This window comes from Oreochromis aureus, linkage group 9 (genome assembly GCF_013358895.1).
Source record: "Oreochromis aureus strain Israel breed Guangdong linkage group 9, ZZ_aureus, whole genome shotgun sequence".
NCBI lineage: Eukaryota > Metazoa > Chordata > Actinopteri > Cichliformes > Cichlidae > Oreochromis > Oreochromis aureus.
The window spans coordinates 38742835-38767794 of NC_052950.1; the positions used below are offsets into that span (position 1 = coordinate 38742835).

Sequence of the window (24960 nt, forward strand, 5' to 3'; positions counted from 1 at the left end):
AAACTGAAGCTTTTAAATAGCTGCACAATAGAAACAAAGGTGTTGACTTAAATATGAAGCCTTTTTTAAAAAAAACACAATAACTCAGCTTCATCATCAGTAATCCACTGATGTGATATGAACAATATGCAGATTTTTCAGGTACAGCAGGCTTACCTGTACTATTAAATATACTGAAAAAAATCTTTACAAATAAATGTACAATACAGCACAATATGTGGCAGGCTAACGGTTTACAAGGCTAATGATTATAATATGAAATGAGGAAGATAATGAAAGGAGACATTTTCAGTGGAGCTCTATTTCTACATTCCTGCACACATACTGCATAACTACCTGCGATTCTCATCAATAAAGCTGAGCAGAAGTTTCTCGTCTGTTAAAGGAAACGTATTAAAAATGATTGTGTAGTCGGTTAAACGATTGATTTCATCTCACTGAAGCATGTGGGGAATATAATAGTGCACAAGTGTTTTGACAGTCAGATGAAAACACCGCAGAAAAAAATATGTTGTTGCTTTTGTGCTGCAGGTTTGTGATCAGTGGGAGTTTGACCTTTACTTCAAGGTTGGCAAACACAGATGTGTGCAGGGACAGGACGTACGCTCAGTCGCACGTCAGCCAGCAAATCGCAGAATCCTGCTTTCACGTTTTCCTTTTCTTCATCGAACAGAAACAAACACTGATCGATTCCAACAGGCGGACATAAAGAAAGGCAGCGAGGCCTGCTCGGTGCCGCCCGCTGTCACGTTCCCAGAGTGTTTGAGCGGACAGGAAGTGGTTAAAAACCTGGTTGTGTTCGTGAAGGTTGGGTTTGCTAGAGCGAGTCACTTCAGATAAGGCGAGTTTATCAGCCTGCTCTCATCATCAGAGTCAGCGGCGACGTGAATGTCTCCACGAGCCGTGTCGAGCTACAAGCCACAGTTTTCTCCCTTTACCTGCTAAATCACCATGGTAACAGATGCCGAACACCTCACCTGGTCCAGAGCAGGTCATGTTTTACTTCAGCACGTGTTCGGAGTAGTGATGATGTTATGACTGCCGCTTTACTGAAGCTGCCTGAACGTTCATTGGATGATTTGAAACACAAAACGATTTGATAGTCGACTGTGATCTGCTGCTGGAAACACAGAGCACAATAAAAACGTTTCCTCCTCTCTGTGATTGGTCACCAGATTAAAGACTGTGCAGCAGCGTTACTGCTTCTTTTCTAAATGTTACTGCTTTTTAAGCTCTTTATAGATTTGAATCACCATTTTATCATCTTCACCTGATAACATCTCTGACTCATTTTGTGCAGAAGAGTCAGCCAACACTGGAAATACCCTCTGAGCACGCTCAGAGCCAGAAGCAGAGAGCCCGGGTTAACGGAGGAAGTTAATAACCACCGTCGTGACACCGACCACCTCCAGCTGAGATTTTAGGTTCTGTCGGGCGGGTCACATGTCTCAGGGCGTCCTATCAGATTACAGCTGGCTGCTTTGTCTGTGCGCTGTAGCTGTTTATGGTCACCAGGGGGCAGTGTCAGTAACTGCTCGGTGGGCAATTACTGACATTGTTACTCAGTTTTCCTACACGTCCTCCATAGATGTCCGTGTCTTTACTACAAACCCAGCTCGCCGTGATCTGGATTCACACACGTGAGCAGGATAGGCGATCACATGACGTCCATCCAGGCTTTAATCTTCACGCTCACGGCATCTGAACACTCAGCGGCGCGACTGATGTTACAAAGCAAGATTAAACCATAATATTACAGAAATATGAAGACGGTAATGTTTTAAGTGACGAGGTCAATAAAACTGGAAAAAAGTTGACGCTTTAATAAACTGATCGTATTTGAAGCTGTGACCGTGTGAGTCTCATATCACAGCTCTGTCATTACAACAGGACAGACTCTGATGGAGCATTTTATTAGATGAATGTTTAAATATGTGTAAGACAGAAAGAATGAAAGCTGAATCCAAACACAGGTTTAGGCCACATTCAAAGTTAACACGAGTTCAGCAGGTTGGAATAAATTAGCTGCTGTGGTTTAAGATACTCGTGCTTGTAGAACAACAGGATTGTTGTAAAACTGCTGTCAGCCAGCAGGAAAAACACAAACAGGAATAAAGTCCGTCAGAGAATTGCTGCATTTCTTACTGCCGTCTGTCACTGAGCTCTGAGGTTCCAGGAATGGTGACGCTACTGCTGAAGAATTGATTGGTATGTAGGCGAGATGTCATAGCTGCTGATCTCTAACCTGGAACAGGTTACCATGGTGATTTATCCCAGTCAGAAGTTACAACCTTTACAAAACGGAAAACTCAGGATTAAGCCTGAAGTTAGCCGGATAAAATCAGGCTTCGTAGTTCAGACCTCGGGCAGGTTCGTGTTGTTTAACCAGTCGTGACTGTTTACTCCGTACTCTGAGACACCAGACAACAAACCGGATTACAGATGAATTTCACTGATATTATTGTTTTATTCATATTTCTATAGAAATTGGAAGAATTTGCTGACAATAACTGCGCAGCGAGAATCTGCACAGCCCTCATCAGCACCGTGTACCTGCACACAGGTGGGTTACCTGCCCGTCAGCCGCCACTGTGCATTCAGATCACAATCACAGCAGCAGCCAATCACAGCTCAGAGACGAGCAAAGAATTTATCTGTTTCACAAGAGATGGAGAGTCAGATAACGCACACACACACACACACACACACACACACACACACACACACACACACACACAGCAGTGCTTTTTCCTGTCTCATTGCAACATTCAAGGTTTTTCAGGACTTTCTGTCAGAGGTATGAAATGAGGTCACTGAGACGTATCAGTGTGTGTGTGTGTGTGTGTGTGTGTACATGTTTAGACACCTTTGTGAGGACAGAAGAGTGCAATGTTACTATACTTATGGGGACAAAATGTCGTCCACACGAGTTTGAAGCATGTTTGAGGCTCATGATGTGGTTTTAGTGTCAGGGTCACCGCTGGGTTAGGTTAGGGCTCAGGGTTAGTGTAGGAGGCTATGGGAAAGCATTATGTCAATGAGATGTCCTCATTAAGATATAAAAACGAGCGCGTGTGTGTGTGTCAGTATTGAATTAGCTGTAATGAGTGAAGTGCTGCTGACTCGTCTCTAACCACCTTCAGCATTCAGCACAATCAGGGTCAGTCACTCAGCACTGAGACCGTTTGTGCTCTTGTTGATGCTCTGAATCGACCAATCAGCTGCCAGAACACTCGTTACAAATCTGAACCCAAACTAAGTCAACAAGTCTGCGAGGAGCATACACATAATCTGATAATCTGATAGCTTATGGTTTAAGGAACACAAACAACTGAGGGTTTGGCTTAAACTGAATAAGAAGCTTCCTGCTGAAGGTTATCAGCGGTCATAATTAACAGTAGACAATGAAGAGTGAAAAGACCTGTCGGTCCACCTCCGCCTGCCAGCGTTCTGCTGCAGTCTGAGCAGCATCGGCCTGCAGAGCTGCTCACAGCCTGACGCAGAGCTGTGTGTCGTACTTTCAGCTACACAAACACGGTGGCACAGCCGTTGCTATAAATCTGACAAAGCTGAACCGTTGAAGGCGATCCCGTTCACGGAGCTCGGTGCCAGAGCTTTGTTCAGCCGAGCTCCTCCACCGTGTTTCAGGTGAAATGAATCCAAACACGGTGATGAAGTTAATGTGGAGCTTCAGCGGGAGGATCAGTGCTGTGTCTCATGTTGTTCTCACGTCCATCGCTCCTCTAATGAACTGTGAGTGTTTTCTGCTGATTTTAGGAACCCCGCCATTCTTCTCTGCTAAGTCTTCTCCTGCTTTCTTTTCTTGTCATCTTTATTTATGCAGCTCATTGAAGCAGCTGAGCCCTCCGGCAGGAAAGACCACGCTCCTCGCTGTGAGGCGGCAGCTTCTTCACAGAGGACAGAAATCTATCTTCATAAAAGATCAAAGACGAGCAGAGAGGAAAAGAGAGGAGCCGAAGATGGAGCGCCATCCTCGCTGTGACCTTCAGTTTCCCTCTCAGACACAAACACAGACAAAGAGACGAAAACAGAGTTCAGCCGAATTCACAAAACACCCGAGAGACGAGCTGGGTTTGGGATCAGGATGAACACACACACACACACACAGATAAATAAACAGATGTAGAATTCAACAAATATGTCAGATAGATGTTTGTGGATGCGATCCTGCCATTGTTGTTTTTATTAAATTGTTCCTTCATGTCTTCAAACTCACAAACTCGTCGCATGTTTTTAAAAGTCTTTGCTGTGTTACTCACAGTGGTGTCACTGGTTTGAAGCATGTTCATGTTTCTGTGATGGAGAAATATTAGAAACATGCGTCACAGCTGCTTCACATCACTGTTTTTTCATATTTGGTTACAATAAGTCGTTTGACTGTCGCTCTCCTGATCACACTGACCTGCTTCAGTGATGCTACAGAGTGGAGCCTCTGCAGTAAAGCTGAGCACAGAAAGCAGCCTGCAGCACACAAACAGCCGTTTCACATGCAGTTAACACCAGTGTTGGTCAAGTTACTTGAAAAAAGTAATCAGTTACTAATTACTGATTACTTCCCCTCAAAAGTAATCCCGTTACTTTACTAATTACTTATTTTCAAAAGTAATTAGTTACTTAGTTACTTAGTTACTTTTTAAAAACACGATTTACAACCTGAATAGGTGATAAAGCGATAGATCTTTCAGCCCAATTCTACTTTTTCTGCATAATCCATCATACAAAATGTAATCAAATGGAAACGTCTCTTTTTAAAACTTGTTTTATTAGTTTTAATCTTTTAACTTTATGCATCAAGCAAAAATTAAATTATATGCAACATTCTCTGACTGGAAGAAATTTGTTTAACATTTAAACCTATTTTCTGCACATTCCAGCACATAAAATAAAATATGTTTTTGTGTTTACACTCACTCTTTCAAATAGATGAAAGTAAAACACAGCAGAAAATAAATAAAATCAAAGACTAGCGGTCCTGTTGCTCTATTTTCACCTGTAAAGCAGGACTGGGGTAGGCGGAGGTTTACCCTGGTGCAGGTGTGCCGCGGCGGTCAGTGGAAGAATCCGCGAGTTTCTCTGTGAGTTTCACATTACGTCGTAGTACACTCGCTGCTTGCCTGGAAGTTTAGGGGTTTAAAAAGAAGTTTTCTTCCCACGCACAACGGACGCTAATGATTTTGTCACTTTTTATGGAATCAAACTCAAAATAAGGTCAGTACTTCCACGCTTTAAACGCTGCACGCTCATACTCTCTCCGCACTCGATATATTATCCATTGTTGATCTGCAGACAGCTGTTGGCACGAACGTCGCACTCGCTCACGTCACTGTCATCAGACACACTCGCAAAAAATCACGGTTTTAGTAACGCAGTAACGCAGCGTTCCTACGGGAAAGTAACGGTAATCTAATTACCGTTTTTGCAACAGTAATCCCTTACATTGCTCGTTACTTGAAAAAAGTAATCAGATTACAGTAACGCGTTACTGCCCATCTCTGGTTAACACCAATCATCCACCTCACAGTGATCCAGCCTCAGCCAGCGACGAGCGCACGGGCTCCACGTGGATATCTGAACAGCAGCGTTTGTTCCTAAAGCTCAGAGTGAACGATGACATCCGAGGCCGTCCTGTTTCATCAGTTCTGATTGTTTTGGATTGACACAGACGTTTCTGTCTTTATCTGACAGTTTATTTAAGCAGAAGCAGGCTGTGCTGCCAGGATGGAAATCGTTATTCACTCCCAACAATAAAGAGCTCAAACCAATAAAAGCTCACAGTGAAACAAAGAGAATGAGATGGAAATCAATGGTCACCTTCCCTGCAGCAGAAACTCGATCAATGGCAGCTTCCCATCGCTCTGCCGGGCCTCGTCTGAGCTTAAACTGCTGTTAAGTGCTTTCATCGATCTTTTTAAAAACCCAACACAGAAACACATGAGCACCGATCGAGAGCTGCACGGGTCCAGCCCGCCGAGCACCGAGGGCCGTCACTGTGATGCCTTCGCTTGTTTTTATGACTCTTATGTTTGCATCCAAACTGTGACCTGGCCTCGTCCTTTTAAAACGGTCGAAGTGGAAGTAAAGACGGCGTGATGTTTAAAGCTGCGCGGTGAGGCGTTACGAGTCTGTCTGCTGGAGGGTGCAAAAGTGTTCATATCAGCACCGAGATCCAAACTTCACACCTCAACTGCAGGGTGGAGACGCCCAATTTACCCAATCACCACCTGCAATCAGTGTGTGTGTGTGTGTGTGTGTGTGTGTGTGTGGTACAGATGTTAGTTCATATCAGACTTCATCCTGTCATGTTTACGGGAAACAAGACTGAAACTCAGAGAAGAGAGACAAACACAATGTTGTCCTGCAAAATGCCACAACAGGAACACACACACACACACACACACACACACACACACACACACACACACACACACACTGTCTTCAGGAATGTCTCAGCCAGCTGAGAGGGGCCGTCCTGCTAAACGCAGCCTCAGCAGGTCTGAGCTCAGCTGAGAAAATCGTCTTTCTGTTTCCTCATAAAATAATTTCCAGGCTCTGAACTTGTGACTTCAGAAACATTAAGTGTGATCCGTCAAACCGGTTCATCGCTCTCTCAGTGCGCATGATGTCATGAGAAAAGCACATATAGAATGTGTGTAACTGCAGTTTGTGCAAACTGGATTAAGTAAGTGTTGCAATTCTGTTGCGTGCAGCTTTGGGGGCAGACCGGGGAACCGCGGGGCTGCAGGGCTTTCTGCACGACTTGCTTCATTTGCTGCCCCCAAATCTTTTCTTCCTCTGTTCACGTGTGTGTGCGCACCAACTGCATGCACAGACACACAATCCTGTCCGCCAGTGGAACCTCGTGAGCACACCAACATCAGAAACTAATCGTTAGATCTGCAGGGTGTGTGTGTGTGTGTGTGTGAGGATGTGTGTGTCTGTGAGGGTGTGTGTCCTGCCTGCAGCAGTGTTCGCAGGTCAGAGCGAGACTGTGCTTGTCTGTGAGATGGAAGCTGCTTCACTCTGACTCTGTCACTGTTTCAGGAAAATTCCAGAAGGGCCCAACGAGTTTTCCCTCTCTGACAGCCAGCATGTGCTCCGACCTTTGGTACGCTGCTCCCAACCACACAGATAACCTCTCTTTTGGGTTGGCACAGAGTAACCTGAGAGTTTCACCTAAAAAGCATCTGATAGGCCCAGGCTGTGCGGCCCTGCAGCCTGACAGGAAGCTCTGAGCGAGCGAACTCTGCAAAGACCATCAGTTGTTTCAAAGAATTAATCAGTTACATCTGACGATATTTGACTGAAAGTAAATGAAAAACATTTACTTTCAGTCAGCTCCATCAACAATCATCAGCTCCATGTCTTTGTCCTGTCTTCCTTCCCGGTCGCAGCAGATGGCCCCGCCCCTCCCTGAGCCTGGTTCTGCTGGAGGTTTCTTCCTGTTAAAAGGGAGTTTTTCCTTCCCACTGTCGCCAAAGTGCTTGCTCATACGGAGTGCTGGGGTTTCCTCTGTTGTATTATTGTAGGGTCCACCTTACAACATAAAGCACCTTGAGGCGACTGTTGTTGTTATGCTGTATAAATAAAGGTGAATTGGGTGGTTGTGACATGTACAAGATTCAAACTTGTAATTTGAACTAAATAATTTCTATGGTGAACGTAATTGAATCATGTAGCATCTGCATGAAATTCAGCAACTTAAGTTGTTCTTGTTGAGATGACCTGATACAGTCTAGTAAGAGTGGTTATTTGCTGGACTCACGGAATGCACAAGATCACATTAGATGTCAAACTGCAGGAAAATCACTGGAGTTTTAAGAGGCAGACAACTACACACCCACACCACGTGTATGCTATTGCTATTTATTGTGGTTTAACCTGTCAAGGACAAAAACGTACAGAGAAGTCTGCATCAAGCCTTGTAATCGTAGCTTTCCTATAAACTTGGATTGACAGCTTGGTGGTGTGATGGTTGGTGCTGTTGCCTCACAGCAAGAAGGGCCCACGTTCAAATCCACAATCTGGCCAGTTTGCAGTGTGTAATTAGAGTTAGGTTAGTTGGTGATTCTAAATTACCCATGAATGTAAGTGCAAATGGTTGTTTGTCTCTATGAAATCATCAACCCCCCCGTATCGGTTCATTGAGCAGGACGAGCAGTAATCGCCTTGATTAACAAAGTTGTCCAAACAACAAGATTTTATTGTGTTTTCCTAAAGTTTTTAACTTGTGTAGAATGAATTGAAACAAATTTCACTCTACATACTTAAATAAATCACTTCAAGTCAATGCCAGTATACTACGTTGATCCAACGTAATCTGATTACATTTAACCACTAAATGCCAAATGTGTTGGTTTGACGTGGTCAAAAATGGGTCATTGTACTTGGTTAAATCTTGTGGAAAAAGGTGCCATGATTAAACTGTGTTCATCCAACAACAGAGTTTTTGAGTGCATGCACCACAGTGGATTTTAAATCAGTCAATCAGAATGTGACCGAAGTGCTGAGTGTCAGCTTTAATTCAAGGGGTTTAATAAAAACACTGCATTAGCTGCTTAGAAATCACAGCCATGCACAGTCTCACACTTTCACAGGCTCAGAATCAGCTGGACAGGTGAGGCCTGTTCCCTCGTTGTTCCCTGAGCCACATGAAGGATCTGGTTTTGATCCCATCCAACTTTCCTAAAAGTGTCAATACAGGCTCCAAAACAGACTCGGATGCTGAAGGACGTCCTAAACTGTGTCACTGTACAAAGCCTCATGGACCTGACTGTATGTCAGGAAACCGTTCTAAATGATTTCACTGAGTGATGCTTCAGACCAGTGAGCATCCATGTGCTCACCTCACCCTCAACCACAAAATCAGACAGCAGTGTAAGCAAAGTCTCAGTCCTCCTCCAGCCACGGGGACAAAGACGCATTTCTAAGCCAGCTGAGACACTGAAACTCTCCCGATATCCTGAGTCTGCCCTGCAGCTCCTTCCAGGAGGACATACATCTCAACTATGAGCCTCCAGGTGAGTCAGGTACCTGTCTCAGTGCAGAAGAGCAGTGGCTCTTCTCTAAGGTGGAGTCCAGAGACCTTTGAGGGGAGGCTCGTTCCTGCTGCCGTGTCTTACATGCAGTTTGTGACAACCATCAACTGTTTGTCTTCCATGCAGATACCTGCAGGCTGCAGGTGTGAAACCTGATGAGGGCTGCATGTGAGCTCCAACCTCCAACCTTCAGAGCCCGACCAACAGAGACAGCAGGTCATAAGAAAAGCCTCTAAGGCTACGTTCACACTGCAGGTCTTAATGCTCAATTCCGATTTTTTGATCAAATCCGATTTTTTTGTCTGCTTGTTCACACTACAAATAAAATGCGACAGCAAACACGCTCTAGTGTGAACGCTCAAAGCGGCCCGCATGCGCAAAAGAAGACGTCACACACAACGCGCTCTGTTTAGACCCAGAGCAAACAGTATTGTTTGACTGATGGTCCTTAATATAAAGACTTCGGACTTTACGTTTCCCAATTTTTGCTTTAAGTTATTTTGTTATTTACATAATAATGTAAATAACCTAATAATGATGCTTATTGCTGTTTTAGAGGAGCGCTGCTTCAAAGGATAGCTGCAGATTATACAGTACAAATAAAATGTTCACGTCGTCTTCCCAACAGTTTCACTGACATCTACACTGGATGGCCAGGAAGCGTTCGCGATGTCTTCTTCGGCGCTGATAATTGGCGTCTGTCTTGTGTCAGTGACGTAAAAGACGGATTTAATGCGACATGACCGTTCAAACAGCAGTCGCTTTCTAAAACATCAGATATGTATCGGATTCAGTACCACATACGAAAGTGACCCAGATCGGATTTGAAAATATCGGATTTGTGCCGTTCACACTGTCATACCATGATCGGATATGGGTCGCATAGGGGCGAAAAAATCGGATTTGATGCGCTTTCGCCTGCAGTGTGAACGTAGCCTAAAGCACCGAGTGGGGTTCGTGTGAAGGCGTGCAGGCACGCAGGTACACGAGCGGCCTGTATAATCCGGCGAGCACTTTCTCAGCTCTATTATTGACATTTTTCACATTCCTGCTCTGAAAATCCCACAGGCTGCTCTTGAGCGTTAGCCGCCGCCGCTGGGAAACCTACCACACACAGCGTCTCTCATTCATTACAACAACAACAAGGACTTAACTCGCCAACGCGGTTAGATTCAAGTTCTCGTTCCCACCTGCAGCTCCCAGCAGTCTGGAGCGAGTCCCGTCAGCGACTCAGCGCTGGTGGAAATGACATTTCAGCATGACAGCTGATATCTGTGTGAATACCTCAGTGAAACTGACAGAAGCCAAAAACAGCTGCGACTCACTCAACCACCTAAACACAGGTTTACACACCTGTGGAAACACCTGAGTGTTTACATGTGGTGAAAACGACCACAAAGACGCACAAACCCAAAACAAAGTATCATCACGTTCATCTACACACACACACACACACACACACACACACACACACAAACACACACACACACCTGCATCAGTGTGACATATGTTCACCTTCACCTCGTTCTGCTGGCTTCTTCCTGCTGTCGCCAAGCGCTGCTCACAGGGAGTCAGTGACTGTTGGGGTTCAGTGATGACAGTGTGGAGTCGTTACAGTAACTTCAAATAATTTAACTGACTACATAGCATTAGGGTGGTGGTGTGGTGGTTAGCACCATCGCCTCACAGTACGCAGGTTTGAATCCACCATCTGGCCTCTCTATACTCTGGCTTCCTCCCACAGTCCAAACACGTGATGTGAGTGTGGACGGTTGTGTGTCTGTGTGTGTGGCCCTGTGATAGGCTGGAAGCCTGTCCAACGTGTACCCCGCCTCTTACCCTACGCCAGCTGGGATAGACACCAGTGACCATGAACTGGAGGAGAAGAAGAAGGATGTGCAGGTGGAGAGCACCGCCGCTCTGACACGATGCTGACACGTTCAGGTACCATCACATCAGACGTCCTCACACACACACACAAAACCTTGAACACGAGTGTGTGGTTCGCTTTGATTCATGAGGAAAAGCTCAGCGTGTCCGGCCCCTCCTAAACCAGCAGCCAATCAAAACTCTTGAATCGAGGCCGGACTTGGACAGCTTTGAGAGTTACACCGCTGACCTCGGCTCAGTTTTTGGGGTGTTTTTCAGTCGGGCCGATTGTTGTCGTATTTTTTTTAGTCAGTGCAGCTCGGCTGGGTATGTTAACAGCATTACCATGGTTACCGCCAGGCTCCAACGTCTTCTTTATTATTGGAGTCGAGTTTCACTTACATACACACACAAAGGCAGACACACACACATACACACACACAGCCAAGGTCTTTCCAAAAAGTCAAACTCAATGGGAACTCTCTCTCTCTCTCACACACACACACACACACACACACACACACACACACACACACACACACAGATGCTCTGTGCAGCCACAACAATCAGTGTTTGATGATTTACTGCAGCTGAAGCTGGATCAGAAACACAGAGAGCGAGCAGCTGCTCTCTCCCAGCACACACAATCAGCAGAGAGTGCAGCCAATCAGAGGAGGAGCTGGTGTCATCAGAGAGACACACTTAAAGTCTCCGAACAGCTCAGTCTAAAAAATCTGATCGTTTGTGTGTTCAAACGTAAAAACTGAGGCTACGTCCACACGCACACGGGTACTTTTGAAAACGGAGATTTTCCGTTTTCGTTTTAAAAAATAATCCCGTCCACACGTAAACGCAGACATGAAGGAAAACGCTGCTAGGAACATGCCAAAGCAACAGGTGGCGATATATTCCTAACTGTGTAGAAATGTTGGCCAATCAGAAGTCTAGAAGCCTCGGTAGGAAATAGTAAACAAAGATGGGGCATAGAAGCAGAACCGAGTGGTATGTGTGGAGGGACAGTAACTGTGTGTGTATATGTAAGCATTTAAACACTGTAGAGAGTACAATTAACAGTAACAGTATTGTAGAAATTCATTTCACCGAAACAATAACGTGGCGCACAGTGTGACGTCAAAAAAGGCGCACACCTTTGACGCTGCGTTTTCTCCGTTTTCCTCGTCCACACATAAATGCAAAAACGGAGTTTTCAAAAATATCCACCCTGGCAGGCGTTTTTAGAAATCTCCGTTTTCAGTGACCGAAAACGCCGTTTACGTGTGGACGAAAGGTGCAAACGCACAGAAAAATCTGCGTTTTCAAAAATACCCGGATACGTGTGGACGTAGCCTGAGAGGACGTTGGTGTGTGTGTGTGTGTGTGTGTGTGTGACAGAGACTGGGTCAGTGTGAGACTTTAGTTTGTTAACTGGTAATTATGTGACAGTGCAATCAGCTCATTTACACAGTAACATGAAAGTTACTTTCTCTGGCAAGTAATTAAGTCATCTACTCCATTACTTTTAAGGAAAGTAACTTGTAATATGTAACACATTACTTCTTCGCTGGTTCGTGCCGATACAGTCCATGAAATAATCACATACAATCTTTCTTTTCTTTTCGTGCTTGAGGTCATGAATATGTAAGCGCTGCATTTCACAGGACATATTTCCTGAGGTGTGTTTCTGGTAAAGAGAGTGTCACCATGGCAACCAGGAAAAAAAACATGGCAGCCATTTTTCTCAACCCAACCAGCACATCGTCATGACAAAGTGACACATTTGTACCTGCTTAAAGTGAATACCAACTCTGAAACACACTGTGTGTGTCTGAAACACACACACAGCTTCTTGCTGTTTAACGAGCACATGTGAGGCCGGACTGATGAACTGTTGTGTTCAGAGACACCAAATAATGTTGCGGAACGTGAATCAAAATACAAATTGTTGTCTGGCAAAGCAAGACAAGGTTGTGATTATCTCACCAACTGCCATGAGACTGGGTTGACTTGTTTGGTCGCCATCTTTGGTTTAATGACATGAGAGGGAATTTAACCCTCAGTCTTGGCCTGCAGGCACTCTGTCTGCCTGAGCAGTGAAACAACAGCCCATTCTCAACAATGACAGTCACACAAATACACTCAGACTCACTCAAATCCTCCTGCTAATCAAATTGTGGTTGAAACAAAGATGGAACACAGTCAGCTGTTTTCAGTTATTACACACACACACACACACACACACACACACACACACACACACACACACAATCACAGATAACACAGATAAAACTCTAATCTCAGCAGAGCAGCCTGATTGGTCTGACATACACAGAAATCTCCCATAATGCCCTGCAATCCAACCAGAAACTGTCAAAATAAAAGGTTAACCTGAGAAATTCTCAAAAATACAACATTCATTTATCAGCTGTGTCATTTCCTGTTCTTTCTGAGGAGCAGGTTAAACTTCCTGAGGAAACACCGGGGCTGATGGGAACTGTGGCACACAGGTAAGAAGGACTCACCTTCTGACAAACATGAGATCAATGACAATGATCGATAGGTTTGACAGGCTGGATTTAATCCTGGATAAAGTTTTTGCTAACGTCCCTTCCTGTTTACATCCTGCCTGCTGCTGTAGTTTATGATGCGTTCAAAGAAATGTCATATTTTTTAAATTTATTTATTTCTAATGTGAAGCCCCTCCCCTTCCTGCTCAGGGTTTCCTCCTCTTGTTAATAAACTAATAACTGACATCACATCCTGCCTTATCTCTGGGATCTGTACCCAAGACCTCTCGACATGTTTTTCCAGCACGTTCATGGATGCAGTGCAGGAGGACATGCAGAGGCTGGTGTGGCAGAGCAGGGCTGGGACAGGAGGAGATGGAGGCGGATGACTTCTGAAAGGAGCAGAAAGAAGAGGAAGAAGATCTGCTGTGTCTTCTCTAAAATCTAACTTGCATGTTATTTATGATGCTGAGCCTCGTGTGCTCTTTCCACTCTGAGCTGTGAGTGGGGAGTTCTTCGCTTCGATTTAGTTACATTATCGCCTCGGTAGTTCCCACAGCAGATGTGGTGTGGGATGTGGTAAACCCACAGTGCTTTTCCAGGCTGTACAACCTGCATTCACTATTTCACACACTCAGTGCTACATGTGAGGTCTGCACAGAGCCCAAAGGATGCTGAAGGACCTCAGTCACATCCTGTTCACCTGTTCTCTAACTACCTGCTGCCGTACGTCCCACCTCACAGCAGCTTGTCTGCTCACTGAGACACTGTGGACTCGTCCTGCACATGTCACGTCACAACTTCTCACAACCAAGATATACAGACTTGTGTGTTTATGGGTCAGTAATAAGAACTAAAACACCATGAGCCTGGAGCTCTCTGCTCTGAGCATCCCCACACTCATCTAATCAGACCCCACACTGACCCACTCCACCCAGGGTGTGAACTCATTCTCCACCTCCTCTCTGATTTTGGACTGTAATGTTGTCTTTATGATCTGCTGTTGTGTACGTTTGTGTCTGTGCAGAATAATGTGTGGGCGATCGTGGCTCAAGAGTTGGGAGTTCGCCTTGTAATCGGAAGGTTGCCGGTTCGAGCCCCGGCTTGGACAGTCTCGGTCGTTGTGTCCTTGGGCAAGACACTTCACCCGTTGCCTACTGGTGGTGGTCAGAGGGCCCGGTGGCGCCAGTGTCCGGCATCATCGCCTCTGTCAGTGCGCCCCAGGGTGGCTGCGGCTACAATGTAGCTGCCATCACCAGTGTGTGAATGTGTGGATGAATGGGTGAATGACTGGTTGTGTAAAGCGCTTTGGGGCCCTTAGGGACTAGAAAGCGCTATATAAATGCAGGCCATTTACCATTTACCATGCTGTAAACCTCGGGTGTTTCACTCAAATTACAATAACAATAATCACACAATGGTTGATTAAAGCTCCGCCCCTATTGTTGTGGCCGAGCGTGTGACACAATCACGGATTTCAGTAAAGACCACCGACAGTTGCGGCTCTTTTTATGGAAGGGTGGAGGCGAGGAGAACACCATCACAGAGCAAAGCAGCATCAGTGTCAGTAACAAAAGGAGGAGCTGGGCTGGAGGTGGGCTGCAAAGCAGCTTGCAGATGAGCAGTAAACATTAGCTATAAGTGAAAAACAAAGTCCCAAATATGACCAGAGGAGCCTGTTAGACCCACAGCAGAGAGCAGAGTGGGCGCCTCCACCAGAGTCAATGCTTTGTCTGACAGTTTTAATGAAACTCACATGGGCTTCTTCTTTCATTCAGCCTGATGCTTGTATGCATTGTGAGTCATGCAGACAGACTAATCGCACTGATCACAGCTCCAAATCCAAACATAAACGCAGGTATTACATAAATGCAGCTTTCACGGCTCCAGCTGTAGCTGCAACATTTTCCACCTTTCACTTAAAGCCTGATTATCAGACTATTTAAAACACGTCAGCCTCTCACATGTCACGTGTCTCATCATTATTAGAAGTATTACACATGAACTAACTGTACTCTGATGTTTGGGAGACACATGTTCTCTGTGGGGGAGACGCGAGCTTTGGCTCAGATGCAAAGCAAACACGAGCGGAAATGAAGGTTTAATTGGCGATAAGCGTCAGTGTCTGTGAGTTTAAACCTTCTTGTCTTCAAACGGAACCGCGAGCTTCCACAAACTTTCTCCACACATGGCTCCATCTCTGGCTCAGACACACCGCCTCCGACATTGACTTTTTACTGTTTATTACAGGTGTGTTAAACCTGCGATCAGTCCCGACGCTCACCTGAGGAGCTGCAGCAGACAGCAGACTGACCTGCTGCCCGCACAGTCACCTTTAAAGGCACACATGATTTGTGTCTGTTCACGCCTCTTTATTCATCTGTTTTTAACTGTGTTTATTCGCTTTGCGTTTTATTTTGAATTTCTCCTTTAGTGATTCCGGTTTCGGTCCAAACATTCCTCTCACACTTCTTTCATTTCTGTATCCATCCTCTCCCTCTCCCCGGTCACATCCACCCGACCCCTCTGTGAGATGTAATCTGCCCGCGGGCCTCCTGTGAGTGGCTGAAGCACCTCCTGGGGAGAAGCTGAGCCTCCTCGGCTGTGTCTGAACCCGCAGAGCAGTCTGACCTGTTAATTCCAGTTAACTCCAATTTAGAGACTCGTACTTCCTCCTGTGAGTGATCCGATCGGCGGAATCACTCTGATGTTACATTCATTTGATATCACGAAGGAAAAAGTCACTTCCTCAGCATGTACAGTAACTTTAAAGGTTTAACCTTTAAGACCGTGTATAGATCTGTGTCGTGACTCTGATGTTCGGACACGCGTGTTTTCCTCTGTGGAATACTGCCCCTGACTTTCTGATCCTGAATCTGCTGTAATGATCGTTTCTGCAGGCTGTTTGACTCTGAAACCACTTTGCTCCAGTTTCTGTACTTTTACACGAGCTCTGAGACCCCAGATCACATGTGTGATCCCGACGCCAGAGGAGCAGCTGAGCCGCAGCGGGTGCCCTCAGCGGGGACACACCAACTTTCTAACCCTCCCCCGGAGCTCCGTCCCCGGTTCCTACCTCTCCTGTCGGGAGTGGTGCAGCAGCAGCGGCCGAGCAGCAGCAGCAGCAGCGCCGCTCCTCCTCCGCAGAGAAGCTTCATGTCCGCGATTCGATCCTAACTCGGGTACTCGGAGTGTGCGTGAAGTGCGTGGACGGGCTCCTCCATGAGCAGCAGGTACAGCAGAGACTGATCTCCAGAGCGTCCTGCAGCTGAATGACGGCTCCGAGCTCCGAGCGGGGAAGTCCACACCTCCTCCACCTCCCCCACACCTCCCACACCTCCTCTGTACTTCAAATCCATTTAGCTTTATTGACATGACACCCAAACCCGCGTGTCCGTGCGCACAGGAACACAAAGGATCGACTTTCATTAAGCTGTAAAATTGAAGTAAGATCAGCGGAAATGCGAAGATAATAAGACACCAACTTCTCACTTTATGAACGGGAAACTGTGGAAATGTGGAACAACACGCACTGTGGGCTTTATCCACTAACGACTGAACACGGTGAAGAAAAAAAGGGTGACAGAGGGTGTCGTCCGTGACTCTGACACTGAAACAATCCAGCAGGTCCGTGACTCACATCGTGTTCTTTATTCAAACATTTCATTATTCTTGTTTATTAAGACTCCGAATCTCACTGATTTACTTTAATCCTGAACAGAAAATCAGTTTTACTGTTGAATTTTGTTCCTGGTTCATTTCTTGTTTCTCAGATTAGTAAAAACATCTTTTCAGTTTGTTATTTGTGTCTTACACAAAAATACAACTTTTAGCTGTAATGAATTCTCTTTCTAAATGTCTAAAATACTCGTGTTTCCTTGTTTTGTGGCAGGTGCTCCGGTAAATCTGCTGAGCTCTGACTTCTTATTTCTAACCGTACTGAATGGAAAACGTGACAGCAAACGCTCCTTTAGTTTTTCTGCTTCTGTGTTTTGCCTGTTTTATCCCGCAGGTGTACGAACATCACTCCAAACATCTTCACAGTATTTTGCATCTTTACTTTGCAAACACACAAACAGGAGGGACCTGAAACTCAAACAGTTCTCATTATGGGAGAGTCTGATTTAGACTCACAATAAAGAAAGTGTATTTTTTTTCCTCTTTGGGTCCCCCTGGTGGCCACGAGCAGCGTGGCGTGTGGATGTTTGAGACGAGCAGGTGAATGAAAGTGAGCCACAGATGAGCTGAGCTGGTTTCATGATCCTCTCTGTCATCTCTGACAGTTTAGGTAAAACTAAAATCTGGTAACTTTAGACTCATGTTGAATTATGTAGCGTTTCTTTGTTTTCTTTAGAGAACATGGAATAAATGCAGTTTGAGTCAGGTGGGTCGCTCAGCACTGTGGCCTCACAGGCTGCAGGTTCCTGGTTCGAACCCTGGCTGAGTTTCCGTGTTGTCCTGTGCCCATGTGGCTTCTCTCCAGCCTTCTCAGCTGGCTGTCGGTGTGGACTTGAGTGCAAATGTCTGTCACTCTCACTGGTTAACACTGCGATTGACTGCTGACCTGCTCACAGTGGGCCCTTACCCAGCTGGGACAGGCTCCAGTTCCTGTGACCATGAACTGGATAAACAGGAAAAATGGATGCATTGATAATTATTTCTGACTTCTTTAATTGTTTTTGTGGGGTTTGCACCACCAGGGATGTGGTCCATCAACACGTGATGTTTTTTTAACCTTTACATTGAATTTTCCATTGATTCCAGCGCAGGGATTTAAACACAATGATTGTTGAAATCAGACCCGTCAGACCTGCTGCTCCCTTTGCAGAGGAAAAAAACATGACATGTAGACACAAACAAAGTGAAAACAAAAGAGCGCTCATGCGTGCTGCTGGATTAATACAGCTGATGTCTTACACAACCACAGAAACAACAGCGATGAAACAGATTCAGATAACATCACATGATCAGCCTGAAATGATGAAGAAACAACAAACACCTGCACCGAGTGCGCAGCGCACACAGTTTTTAATCAGACACTAAGAAAAAAGCACAGAGTACCATCCATCCATTGCAAATGGACTGATTCTTATATAGTGCTTTTCTACTCCGGGAGTACTCAAAGCGCTCCATACAACACGCCTCATTCACTGTCTTCTATGCATTTAAGTGCTTATTAACTAGCACTCCCATCCATCCATCCATCATCCATCCATCCATCATCCATCATCCCTCCATCCATCCATCCATCCATCCATCAACCATCCATCCATCCATCCATCCATCCATCCATCCATCCATCCGTCATCCATCCATCCATCCATCCATCATCCATCCATCAACCATCCATCCATCCATCATCCATCCATCCATCCATCCATCCATCCATCCATCCGTCATCCATCCATCCATCCATCATCCATCCATCAACCATCATCCATCCATCCATCCATCCATCCATCCATCCATCCATCCATCCATCCATCCATCCATCCATCCATTCACTTCCTCTTCACTAATTCACAGTCACATGAAATATGATTCCTATTCAGCACAAAGAACTTCTACAAAATTTTGGGGTGTAACTGTCACCAACCCATCATCAGAGCTGAAATACACGAGAAAAACTTAAACAAAGCCAATAGCTGAATCACACAGGTATACGTGCTCTGAGCAGCAGTTCCCATTTGGGTTCATAGACGGATATTTCACTGCATGTTTCTCCTGTTCTCTCCATTCTCTGCTTGTCTCCACTGTTTCCATCCTAGAGGCTTAAAGGATAAACATGTGACACAGAGGAGATTCTGAGTGTTTTCATCTTAAGTTAAGTTTAATAATGAGAAATGTATTGTTGGGTTTGGTCAGCAAACACAACTTGTCCTTACAGTGAGCAGCTCTGTGGACTCACACTTTACAACACTCATGTGCATTTACATTATTTTACTGCTGCTTTTCACACTTTTAGACCTGAACAACAAAATTCTGGACTCTGCAGTTTTATGAAAATGCTGTTTACTGATAGATGAAGGAGTTAAACACTGTAGAGGCACTTCAAACTTCGGCCTTCTTCTTGTAGAAGTTGGGAAGTTAAGTTTGTCGAGGTTGATGAAACCCGTTCATTACATAGTTCATAAGTTGTTCTAAATGTTGAGCTCGGTGTCGTTTGAGTTGGATTTCTAGAAATTATTGGGCTTTGTGGTGTAAAGATGGTGGCACCATATTTAGTCATCGGGCCGGTGTTCTGACAAAACGTCCTACTTTGTCAAAACATCCTACTGTAGCGTAAATTTATAGTCATGTCTATCAATCCGTGCTACCTTATCAGAATATACTGCCTTACATGGTTTATGCCTCCATCGTACACAGGACGGTAGGACGTTCTGATGGCCAAATCACCTATCAAAACATGCTCCCTGCTTGTATTTATTTAGGTAGGACAAGGTTTACGCTGTATGCCAGTTTACAGAAGTTTAGAAGTACTAAATCGAGACTTGAAATACGACTTCAATTGAGACTCCAAATTGGAGTATTTTTGCACAAAAAAATAAACGCATGTTAGCTTGAAAAGTTAACAAATTGACAACAGCTTAAAACAAGTATCAACTGTAATAAGAAGTAAAACATGTAATACTAACCCTTTTTCGCACGCACGAGATCAAGGTAGGATCCAATAATAGACGTATACTATTAACACTGAAAACATGGGCGTTTTGCATGTGCAGTAACAACTAGTAGGACAGTTTGATAGCTAGAGTGCTTTTCATAACACAGATCACCTGAAACTAGCACAAGTGATTGTAAGTTCATTTTCAGACATGTGCCAGATTCACCTACTGAGACATGAAAAGTCATTTCTGTAGACTGTCTCCTCTGGAGGATTACTGACATGACAGATTTCTACATTAAAAACTTTGTCATATTTTCTGCACAGTTGTTTTTCTTTTTAATCACTTCATGAAATGAAAGCAGGCTGTGAAGTCGTGTCACTCTGTGACCTGATTTAAGACCAGTGCTGTTTAACATGTGCGTTCATGCTAACGGGGTCAGTGACTTCGCTCACAGTGCAACATTTGCTGGATTCATAATTAATAACTCATCTCTGCTTCGTGTGGATTTTTCTGTTTGCCTAAAACGTGTTCGGTCACTCACTTTTTGCCAACAAAGCATCTGCAGAAAAATCAACACTTTAATGGATTTTCATGCTCTTTTGCGTCTAATAAAAGCTGACGGCGAGTTGCCAGGCAGAAACTACCCAGATGTGGTGTCACAGTGTGGCTGAGTAGCCGACTGTGTGACGTATGAACAGTAGACCCAAGTGCAGACAAAATGGAACATGGAACGTAACTTGAGATAACAAAAAGTGATCCATTTGATAAGGATGATAAACAAGGTGCAAACAAAAGGCAAGACAACTGATGCAAAACAAAACATTAACCCAAACTGGGAGAACTAAAACCAAGATGAAGAACCCAGACATGAACCTGAACAAACCTGGACATGCAGACATGGCAAGAAACAACAGATAACCTGGGCCCTGTTTCAGAAAGCCGGTTTAGAAAACTCAGAGTTAAAAATGATACTCAGGGTTGAGTAACCCCGAACTGTCCAACTCGGAATATTCGGTTTCAGAAAGGCTGATAACAATTAGTTCAATCAACGCGAGTTGCTTTAACCCCAAGTTAAGCGCGCACGAGGATACATAAAGCCCTGATTAGTGGAGCACAGATTAAGCGAGTCACCATGGAGACGGAGGGAAAGAAGGCGCGGTCAATGTATTTTACAGCGCTTGAGGCCGAAATTCTGATGGCAGCATATGCCGATAACATGCAAATTTTGCGGAAAAAAGTAACACAGCCTCAGCTGCAAAAGAAAGGGAGCATGCATGGCAATACATAGCCGACAGAGTCAATGCGTGAGTGTTAATTTAAACATTGATCTAGGGATTTCCACCCATTTAACACGTTATTATATTATATTTAATTTTAGTGTTTATTTTATACATTTTATTTTGTGATGTGATGTGAGCGCAGGTGCAACCCAACAGGCCCCAAACGTTCTCGCAGCAAGTAAAATGAAATATAAAAATATAGTCCAAACAGGTAAGGTGTAATTGTATTATGAGCCATAGTGCTGGGTCTGTTTGTCCTATGTAAATCAATTGCAGTTAGAGGCTACATTAATTTTCTTTCTGTGAGCACTTATTGAAATTATCTGAGCACATTACAAGTACATATTTGCTTACTCTGTATGCTCAAATGTGACCCGTTATAGCCAACAGAAAAAAAGCGGAGGCCGAAAAACAGGTGGGGTCCTCCACCACCACCACTCACAGAGGCTGAGCAGTTGGCCCTCAGCCAAAACAGTGGGCGCCCTGTGGCTGAAGGCATCTCTGCAGGGACATCCTCTGAGTCAATAACCCCGCAAGACACAAGTGCCTACATAAGAGGTAAATTCAAAATAATACATGATGTGCATACATCCTTTCTTCACAGTCACCTTTGCAGTGCTACTCATTCATTTGATAAACTCTTTACCATAATGAATTATTTTGTAGTGAAGTTATCTTCCTACTGATTTTGCCTTCCCTCAGTCTTGGTTGTCTTTGAGAGCATAATGACAATGAAGTGTAAGGTGATTGGTATATGTTTGTTAATTGCCATTTGGTCCCTTGTAAGTTATAAGTGACCTGTATAAACCTCATATTCTATCAGTTGATGGTGATGGTGTACTGCATCTGGTGCAGCCTCCTGTTGAGCCAGACCAACATGCAGTTGTGAGTACTCTTAATACTCCACAGATCATATGAGTTTACAGTAGAACAGCAATGTTGTTAATTTCATTACTACAGGAAAATAATGAAGAAACATTGACAGCTGTTACAGAGGAGGAAGCAACAGAGACACTTTATGAGGTTTACATCTTACAATGGAAAATATAACAATTGAATAAAATGTGGTACTATAATAAAACCATGGACTTTCTATGTCTCTAACAGAGTGATGATGGAAATGCAGAGGAAGAGGGTCCAGCCACTTCTCCAACAAACCTTTCCTCAGTAAGATGTTCAGCACTGATTTACAACCAACCTAAGTAGGCATGTACTATGAATGTCAATGCTATTTCCTGTGTTTCAATAGTTCCCTGTAAAGCAGCTGTATAAGAAATATTTGATCAAGAAAATAAAAAAATGCGACTTGGAAATGGAACACTTCAAGCAGCAGATCCAAAAGACCAAGATTGAGATTTTACTGCTGGAACATCAGTTAAGGGTGGGTGAAGTGGTCAGAGATGGACGAATTATTTCAGTGTTTGAACAACATAATAATATACTTATTAATACTTTGTGTACAGGAAATACAGGCGACCAATAAAGCCAGTTGAACACAAAATCTGTTTATTCTTCTTTCAACATGTTGAGGTGATGGGTCAAAGGAAATGATTGTGACATATGGTGTCTCTGACTGCTCTTCCATCTTGTATGTCCGTGGGAGGGTCAGGATGTTCATGGTTTGGATCACTGCTGATGTTTGGTTCAGAAGGACAGTGTTCTCCTCTAATTGTGGCAGTGTTGTGAAGAATCACACATGCCACAATAATGTCACACGCCCTTTCTGGGGTGACCCTGAGTCTTTGAAGGCACTGGAACCGGGCCTTAAGCATTCCGATAGTCATTTCAACTCTGGCTCTTGTCCTGCAATGAGCCAGATTATATCGCTGCTGTGGGCCCGGGTCAGCGTCAGGGTAAGGGGTAAGCAAATAGGGTAAACATGGATACCCCCTATCACCAAGCAAGTAGCCAGTGAACTCTCCTAAGACAGAAGGATACACTTCAGTTCAAATGTCCCTGTAGCAACTGGTCTTTATATATTTTAAAGTATTTTCAACTCACCATGTCCAAATTTTGTGCTCAGTGTACATTCACGAAAAATTTGTGAGTCATGAACAGAGCCTGGCCACTTGGCTTCCACATTTGTGATAATGTTGGCAGCATCACATATGATCTTCACAGTGCAGAGGACACAAATTAGCATCCATTACCATAATGAAATAATGTGTTAGTTTGAAATGCTACAGGGAACTATGTACCTGTACATTAATGCTGTGGAAAGACTTCCTGTTCACATAGTCTCCTTCATTTACTGAAGGGGCAATGATTGGAATGTGAGTGCCATCTATACAGCCAATCACGCCTGGGAACCCTGAAAATAAATGTAAAATCTAAGTAGTAGTTCAAGTATCACCACATCATGAATTAGGTTTTGTTCATCCTGATACCTGCAATTTTGTGGACCTCTTTGATAAATCTTGTGGGTCTATGACCGGGAACACCACAAACGAGTACAGGAGACGTTTCAGTGCAACTGTAACATTCCTGACTGCCCGACAGACGGTAGCCTTGGAAACGTGCTCAGCGTCACCAATATTATACAGAAAGCTCCCGTTTGCAAAAAAACGAAGTGCAATACAAATAATATGTACAGAACGGAGAGAATGTCCGCGATGTGTCACATGAGCAATATAAGGCCTGAGGATGTTATTCAAATAAATTATAGATTGTGCTGAAAACGGTAACGTTCACACAGAAAATCATCAGGACATGATAAAATGTCCAAACGCGCTCTAATCACTCTCTCCCGGCGGAGAGCTCATGGAGAATTTGGGCTTCAACATCTACTGGCTCTTCAAGGAAGGGGCACGCCATGTCTGACACTTCCTACAGTCAGGTTTCCGACAAAGAGGCGGAGAAAGTCAGGGTTAGTTGAAGTAAACCTGCTAGGGGGCAGGTTAGCTTCACGGAGTGTGTCGTCATAGTAACTCACTCAGAATTAATCTAAACTCGCTTTGTGAAACCGAAAACCCAGAGTTTTCGTTAACTCAGGGTATACTTAGAGTTTGCACTAAACCGGCTTTCTGAAACAGGGCCCTGATGACAAATGAAAGAAAACACACAGACTAAATACACACGGGAGCTGATCTGGGAAGTAGAAACACATGGGGAAACAGCTGAGGCTAATCTGACATAATGAGACAAAGGAAGTACACTGAAATAGGACAGAGAGTTTCAAAATAAAACAGGAAACAGCATGGAATGATGTAGACATGATAACACAAACTTGACAACATGAAAAAGAAGAAAAGAAACATAACTAGACTAAACAGAGACCCAGGATCATGACATGTGGGTCACAGCTGGAATTTGCTGGGGTTTCACTAGTGGCAGGTTTCCTTCTCCTGCGAGGTGTTTTCATCTGCGGACAAATTAAAAAAATCAATCTAACTACTTCAAAATCTTAAAAAAAATGTAAATAAATTTGGTGGTATTTTTAACCTCTGTACCTCTGTGAAACGGTAAATAGATGTTAAATCTCATTATTACTTGTGTGTTCAGTTTTGGGGCTCATCTCTGGGGGAGATGAGAGGGCGTACAGAGCTGAAGTTCAGAGGCTGTCAGAGTGGTGTGTAGATAACAACCTGCACCTCAATACCACCAAGACAAAAGAGCTGGTAGTTGATTTCAGAAGGAGGAAGTC

General features: G+C 44.3%; 1 protein-coding gene and 2 long non-coding RNA genes across 4 annotated transcripts in view; 1 reads left to right on the forward strand and 2 right to left on the reverse strand.

The window, feature by feature from the left end:
- LOC116309666 (melanoma receptor tyrosine-protein kinase-like) overlaps positions 1-16694 on the reverse strand; it is a 39979-nt gene extending 23285 nt beyond the window's left edge. For both annotated transcript variants that reach the window (XR_004198646.2, XM_031726333.2), the window contains exon 1: positions 16506-16694. Coding sequence is in view for 1 of the 2 variants with exons in the window: in XM_031726333.2 (XP_031582193.1) it covers positions 16506-16587 (82 nt within the window). In the remaining variant the exon portion in view is untranslated. The remainder of the gene's footprint in view (positions 1-16505) is intronic.
- A 211-nt stretch (positions 16695-16905) lies between these two features.
- LOC120441896 lies at positions 16906-22813 on the forward strand. The gene is made up of 6 exons (XR_005614359.1): positions 16906-17056; positions 21701-21875; positions 22141-22202; positions 22278-22340; positions 22425-22484; positions 22567-22813. It is a non-coding gene; the product is annotated as an uncharacterized LOC120441896 (long non-coding RNA).
- Positions 22814-23039: 226 nt separating this feature from the next.
- LOC120441899 lies at positions 23040-23663 on the reverse strand. The gene is made up of 3 exons (XR_005614362.1): positions 23516-23663; positions 23319-23430; positions 23040-23238 (listed from the first exon to the last, which is right to left on the reverse strand). It is a non-coding gene; the product is annotated as an uncharacterized LOC120441899 (long non-coding RNA).
- Positions 23664-24960: the final 1297 nt, after the last annotated feature.